Source organism: Raphanus sativus, unplaced genomic scaffold (assembly GCF_000801105.2).
Source record: "Raphanus sativus cultivar WK10039 unplaced genomic scaffold, ASM80110v3 Scaffold2010, whole genome shotgun sequence".
NCBI classification, from domain to species: Eukaryota; Viridiplantae; Streptophyta; class Magnoliopsida; order Brassicales; family Brassicaceae; genus Raphanus; species Raphanus sativus.
This window is the reverse complement of record NW_026617319.1, coordinates 10,801-17,926: the sequence shown is the minus strand read 5'-3', so window position 1 is coordinate 17,926 and position 7,126 is coordinate 10,801. Positions and strand designations below refer to the sequence as shown.

Genomic DNA, 7,126 nt, shown 5'->3' with positions numbered 1-7,126 from the left:
TCTTTAATCAAGGTAAAACACCTTTTACAAAGAAACAAATTTTATCAAATTCATATAATCTCCAAACTTTCAAAAAGTATTTGAAATAGAAATTCGTTATTTTGATAAAAAAATTTGTTATCAACTAAATAAATACATTTCAAAAGGGTTTATCTTTATCATGAAAGATAACTATAGCATTGTGTGTTATAAATAAATAAAATGAATACGTGGCTTAAATAAAGTTAAATATATTTTCAGTTAAGATATTTTCAGTTAGGTAAAATTGAAAGTAATCTATCTGTCACCACCACAAATAAAAGAGAAAAATAATTAAAAAAAAGAATAAGAAATTAGCATAGCTGGATAGCCTGGATGGATTGATTCTTCTTCGTCCTTTTAAAAAGTTTCTGCCTTTTTAAGGTATTTTTCGCATAAAGCTTAGGCCTTTATGATCATCTGATACGAATATATACATATCAGGAAACATTCTGCTACAGAGTTTCAGTTGGGTTCTAAAGTTCATTTGCTGAGTTTGAGAAATCAAAAATTACTTGCCGTCAGAGATGGAGGAGATTTGCAACGGTGGGATCTCGAACGGCGACGTTTTGGGTATCTCTGCTTCTTCTAAGCGGGAGAAGCTCATTATCGATACAGACCCAGGAATCGGTAAACTTCTTCTTCCTCTTTTGGTCCTCCCATTAGTATTTGTATAGACGACATGAACTTAGTCAACGGATCTTGATGCTTTAGTCTCAGAGTTTCTTTTTTAAAGTATTTGGGATCGTAATCTAAAGCAATCAATACCCTTGAGTTAAGAGCTCTTGTGATCTCTTGAATTTGTTTATCTGTGCTCATTTGAGTTGAAAAGTTTGGATCTTTGAGCTTAGTTGATGTGCTTTCTTGAATCTGAACTCATTTGGTTGTAAAGTTTGGATCTTTGAGCTCCATGCTTCTGTAATCCTTCTTGATTTGAGAATCTGAGAAATGGTTATAACATTATTGTGTGGTTAGATGATAGCATGGCGATAATGATGGCGTTTCAAACACCGGAGCTGGAGATATTAGGACTCACCACTGTCTTTGGTAATGTTTCTACACAAGATGCTACTCGCAACGCCTTACTCCTGGTACGTATGTAACAATAACATTCACTTTAACCTCACTCAGTACAATTTTCTTCTTTTTTTTTTTTTACAACGGTGTTGCCTTGTTCAGTGTGAGATTGCTGGCTTCCCTGATCTTCCTGTGGCTGAAGGAAGCTCCGAACCCTTAAAGGTAACAATCTTTAGATCTCAAAACCGTTTTTTGTTTTTTGTGACTTTAGCTCTCTACTAATGGCTTTTGCTGTGTTGTGTTGATTCAGGGTGGGATTCCACGTGTTGCTGATTTTGTTCACGGTAAAAATGGACTAGGAGATGTCTCTGTTCCTCTTCCTAGTAGAAACAAATGTGACAAAAGTGCAGCTGAGTTTCTAGTTGAGAAGGTCTCTGAGCATCCTGGTGAAGTCACCATTCTCGCCCTCGGACCTCTAACCAACCTTGCAATAGTAAGAATCATAATATCTCTTTTTTTTTTGAAAAACCTTAAAACTCAGTTTGTGTGTTCGTTTTAGGCCATCAAACGAGATAGTTCATTTGCCAGTAAGGTGAAGAAGATTGTTATACTCGGTGGAGCTTTCTTTGCTTTGGGGAATGTCAATCCTGCAGCTGAAGCCAATGTACAACACCTACCCTCCCAACCTCTTCTTGAATCTTCTTTCTATTAATCTAATCTTTTGTGGGTTTGCTCCTCTGTATATGCAGATATATGGTGACCCGGAAGCAGCTGATGTTGTGTTCACTTGTGGTGCTGATATCACTGTTGTTGGGATAAACATCACTACCCAACTTAAACTAACTGGTGAACAACACTTTTCTCCTACTCTTTATCTCTTTTAAACATTCGCTGAAACCAAGTGTGTCTGTTTTGTGTTCTTTCTCTTGTTTCAGATGAAGACCTCTTAGCCCTGCGTGACTCCAAGGGGAAACACGCCAAGTTATTAAGTGACATGTGCAAGTTCTACAGAGATTGGCACGTCAAATCTGATGGTGTTTACGGTAAAGCATGAAACTATCATCTTATGAAGCTGCAAGTTTTGATTCAAAATGTTTATTGTTGCTGGTTTTCAGGAGTTTACCTCCATGACCCGGTCAGCTTTGTGGCTGTAGTTCGGCCTGATCTGTTCACATATAAGAAAGGCGTTGTTCGGGTGGAAACACAAGGAATATGTGTTGGCCACACTCTCATGGATCAAGGCCTCAAGAGGTCTTATTATTATTATATACTTCATAGAAAAGACACTCTTTATTAAATATTTAGACCTTTCTTTCTCTCTAAAGAGCTGTTTTGATTGGATTGTAGATGGAATGGGAGCAATCCATGGGTGGGATATTCACCAGTATCAGTGGCGTGGACGGTTGATGTGGATGGAGTTTTGGAATATATCAAAGGGATGCTGATGAAGCCATAAGTATGTGAATGTTTCATTGTAAATGGCATCATCACATTCATCTTATTCTGGTTCTTACTAGATTCTCAACTCAAGATCTGTATTTAAACTGTATAAATGCTAGAATTTGATTTTAAAAAAAATATAATGGATGAAAATTATCTCTCTTTTTTTTCTGGTCACTTATTTAGCTAAATAGTTTATCTAAATGCGGGTGTTCAAAAAAAAAAAAAGTTTATCTAAATCCCATATGCTAAAATATTTTATTCAAACAGTAATTATGATAATATCTTATGTAAAAAAATTTCAAAAACTTCTTTTTTGTTAAAGGATAGATGTGGGAACATGTGAAAGAGGGTAGAGTAAAGATTCAATGAGATGGTTATAAGGGCCACGTTGCATAATTATATCTAAAGGATAGATGTGGGAATATTTGTATATAAATAATATATTTGTTGGAAACAATTGTAATTTTTTTACAACAATAAAAATTAATTAATATAAATAATATTATAAATATTTTTTAAATCAGTTTATAGAATTTTTGACGGAAAATATCCGTCAGAATATTCACGAATTGTTTCGTTATAAATTTCCGACGAACATATTCATGGAGAATTTTTTTAAATCAAAATATATTTTGATATTTATTCCTAATATTTATTTTACTGTGTATATATTTATTTTATTGTGTATATAAGGTTAGTCGAAATATTGATATATAGTATATTGTATATATATTTTTAGTGTAATACTCATCCTCGATAAAAAGAAAAACAAAAAACAAGAGTATAATAAGAGAGAAAAAGCGTAACCAAGAAAATGTGTATAGATCCTATCCCTCAATCAAATACAAGTTGGCATGCGTTAGAAGCTCGAGAAGAAAGAGTCAGCTCTTTTTTCATGTCAACCGTCGGAAACAAGATCGTTGCAGTCTTTAAGTGGTTAGCGTTTTTTAATATATAAATCACAAGATCTCTTTCTCCTAGTGTTCCTAAGTATCCTGAGCACTTGAAAGTTTGTAGACTCGACAAAATACATTCCGGAACCGTTCTTGGTCGATTCCAACAATACAAACCAATAGTGTCATGACATTCCATTTTGAATAGGTCTAGTACTCGTAAGTTAGGTGAATCTTTGAGCAACCGGACAACAATCTCATCCGAGTTATATTCATTGCATATACATAGTTGCAGATGTTCAAGCTGGTTGAAGACAAAACCATCACCACCATACACACCCTCTATGCATAATGTCAGACGTTTGACAGAAGTGATTGGTTTGATAAACCTCTCAATATAAATATCATCAGAGCTAACTTCTACATATGCCTCCTCCAGCTTAGGCATATACTCAATCAAACAGTGGTGTCTCTTGTAACTACAGTAGTCAATTTTGAAGTATTTCAAAGAAGGAGTATCTATCACAAACTCATCTATATCCTCAGGTATAATGACTGTTAAACGTAGCAACGAGGGGACGATAACAATGAACTTTACCATATTGTCCCCTTTGCATCCGTTCAGAAATAGATCTTCAAGAACAGGGCAATTAGATATAAGGCGCTGAAGAGAATCTTCATTCTTGTATTTCACACCTTCAAGCCACAAATTTTTCAGACAAGGGAGAGAAACCATACGAGGAACATCCACTAGAGTCCTCATTCCATTCAGTTTCAAGGACGCGAGTGATTTACAAGTGTACAAGCTACTCGGCAATATGTTCAGCACCTTCTCAGTATAAGCATGAGAAATCTCCACCTCTAGTAGGTTGCGTGAAACTGCAGTTAGAAGCCATGATCTAATTGTCATAGGTTTGAACTGTGAAGCAAGAAAATCGAGGCGGAAGCTTTCTATGACCGGAGCTCTGTGTAATGGCAGATTTCTGTTAAGAAAACACCGTAACCTCACGCATTCGGACTCTGAATACTTTCTAGTACTGTAGTCGAGTTTAGGTAACCACATCCATAGAAAATCCCATTGTTTGGACAAGATGCTAGTGGAGACAGCAACTTTTGTTGGAAGAAACGATAATATCTTCACCAATAATTCATCCGGCAGTCGACTGATTTTGTCCATATCGTACAAATTCCAAGTACAAACCAAGAAGAACACAAAGATTCACAACTCTGTTTCTTCTCTCTCACGGTTCTGCCTCCTTTCTCACTTTGTGTTCCGTCTTAGGTCTTAATGGAATACTAGATCTTGACCCGTGCGACCGCACGGGTATTAATTTTCTGTTTTAATTTTTATTTATTTATACTAAATGATGTATTTGTAATACTTGATCGTTTTATATTGACTACGTTAGGGATGTGTATTTGGATACCCACTGATTCCGTTAAAATCCATTTGAGTTTGAGTATCTAGAGTTTAAAGATTTCAGCAACATTCAAATATTTATAAATTTTGGTTTCGGTTTGATTCGGATATTTCCGGGTTCGGTTCGAATACAAATAACCCGTTTGAATTATTTTAAAATTTTCAAAATTTATATATATTTTAAATTTCTCAAAACATATAAATTTGAGTAATGTAAGCCAAAATATCTAAATTAAAAATTAAAAAACAGGTTGAACTTCAATATTTGGATGAAGAATAAATATATATGTTAAATATTTTTGGTGTTTGATTATTGTTTATCTACTTTATATGTTTACTTTTGACTATTTTTTATATTTTCAAATAGTTTAGACAACTTTAAGTTGACAAAAAATAACAACTTTAAAATATCATTAATTGTTGAAGAATAAAAAGACAAAATACATTAATCTAACTAAAAAGACAAACATTAAAATAGGAAAGAAAAAAAAAACACATTAATCTAACTGAAAAAGACAAACATTAAAATAGGAAAGAAAAAGAAACACATTAATATAACTAAAAAAGACAAGCATTAAAATAGGGAACTCAATTTAATTCTCAGTGGCATAGAAGTGTAGTTAAATTTGAAAACTAAGGGTATTTTTATATGTGTACTTCTGTTTTAATAAGATAGATTTATGTTTAAGTGGAGCTTTAAATTATGTAATAATTGTTATAGATTTGGAAGATCTGAAATTGGTTGATTGTTGGAATATATCCATATTAAATTGATTTTAGTTTAGATATATTCAAAATCAGTTACCATTTTTAACATAAAATCAAAGATGTGCCGACTATTAGCCATCAAGGGAATTTGTAGTGGAATATTTTTTAATTTTCTTATAAACTCAATTAATATCTATGGTAATATTGGTTTTCAGTTTCTATTGAATGTGTTTATTAAGATTATACAGCTCCAGTTGATCTTAAAGCCTCAATCTAGCTTAGAGACGGCTAAGACTCATTGGCCGGAAGTCCATGAATTGGTTGGACTGTTGTAAATATAGAAAATTTGTTATAGAATTTGTACAATGTACGGTACATTATGTACTTAAGCAGCCATTTTCTTATTTAATTTCCATTACCACTTTTATAAGAGCTATCCTTGAATTCGCCTCTTGAATACTAACCAATAAAAAAATGGCACGTGTCATACATTGTTTATAAAAAAAAATTTGTCAAAAAAAAACAATTTTTCATTACAAGATTTTAAACTCTAAATCATATTAGATCAAATTCTAAACACTAAATTTTAAATTATAGGATTAAAAACTTAGCACTAAATATTATATCTCAAATTTTAAACAATAAAGTTAAAACACAAGGATTAATCTCAACCCTAAACATTTGGATTAATACTAAATCGTAAGATTTAGAATTTAAGATTTATAATTTTTAGAGTTTAGGTTTTTGATGGTCTAGAGTTTAGAGTTTACTTCTTTTCTTTTCTTGAAAAGAGTTAGTTTTAAACCCTAAACATATTTAACAAAACTCTAAATTTAAAAATCCTAGATTCCAAATTATAAATCCTAAGATTTAAGGATAATCCTAGTGATTTTTATATGAATTTTTTAAGTTTTTCGAAAAACAATATGGCGATGGCGATTTCAAAGGAGATTTAGGGTTTGACAGTGGTTCCGATGAGTACGTGCGATTGGGATCCGGGGATTGACGAGGCAATCACGGTGGTTTATCAACAGTCCGATGAAGGTGAAGAGGCAAGGAAAGATCAGGCATATCGCAATCGATTCGGTTTGGGTTCATTGGAGTTTATTCTCTTGATTGAATTTCGGATTCGAATCGGAGATGATTTGGATGGAGGGGAGAATCGGCAGAGAGTTAAGGGGGCTACTAAGGCGGATCTTAACATGATTGAGGGAATCCGAAGGGAGGCAATCGTCAAGCCTTTCGATCTAATGGATTTGGGGAGTTATGGGCAAGTGGTACTCAATGCGATTTGGCAGATACAAATGGGATCCCAAGGTATTAACATTGAGATTGTTTATTTCATCAAGGCACAAAGGATGTTGTTTTGTTTTGGAAAGTTGGTGATACGGTGGATACGAGGAGGATTTTTTGGAAATCAAATGCGATTTTCGAAAATCAATTTTCACAGAGATGATATCGAATGGGTATCTTTGGGGAGTAATGGAGTGGAGATATGGGTTTACTATAAAACCTCTACTGCGATGGAAATGTTTTTCAGTACACTAAACATATTTTCTCATTCAATCTTTTCTTATAGCAAAGGGCTAATAGTAAGCTGGTTCTCAATGGCACAGGGGAAACTAAC

At 33.5% G+C, this 7,126-nt stretch overlaps 2 protein-coding genes across 3 annotated transcripts; one reads left to right on the top strand and one right to left on the bottom strand.

Annotated features, from left to right (window-relative positions):
* The first annotated feature begins 360 nt into the window (after window positions 1–360).
* LOC108847908 (uridine nucleosidase 1) lies at window positions 361–2,639 on the top strand. Of its 2 annotated transcripts, XM_056999691.1 has the most exons (10): window positions 367–402; window positions 463–648; window positions 994–1,109; window positions 1,198–1,257; window positions 1,346–1,528; window positions 1,595–1,699; window positions 1,785–1,881; window positions 1,971–2,078; window positions 2,151–2,286; window positions 2,383–2,639. In XM_056999691.1, the coding sequence occupies exons 2-10, from the start codon at window positions 546–548 to the stop codon at window positions 2,489–2,491; spliced, it is 1,017 nt and encodes a 338-aa protein (XP_056855671.1). In that variant the 5' UTR covers window positions 367–402; window positions 463–545; the 3' UTR covers window positions 2,492–2,639. The 2 variants fall into 2 exon arrangements, with proteins under 2 accessions (XP_018476779.1, XP_056855671.1); XM_018621277.2 differs by having other exon boundaries at window positions 361–648.
* Window positions 2,640–3,312: 673 nt separating this feature from the next.
* Window positions 3,313–5,204, bottom strand: LOC108847906 (FBD-associated F-box protein At4g10400-like). Its single transcript, XM_018621275.2, has one exon. The coding sequence runs from the start codon at window positions 4,546–4,548 to the stop codon at window positions 3,313–3,315; it is 1,236 nt and encodes a 411-aa protein (XP_018476777.1). The 5' UTR covers window positions 4,549–5,204.
* Window positions 5,205–7,126: the final 1,922 nt, after the last annotated feature.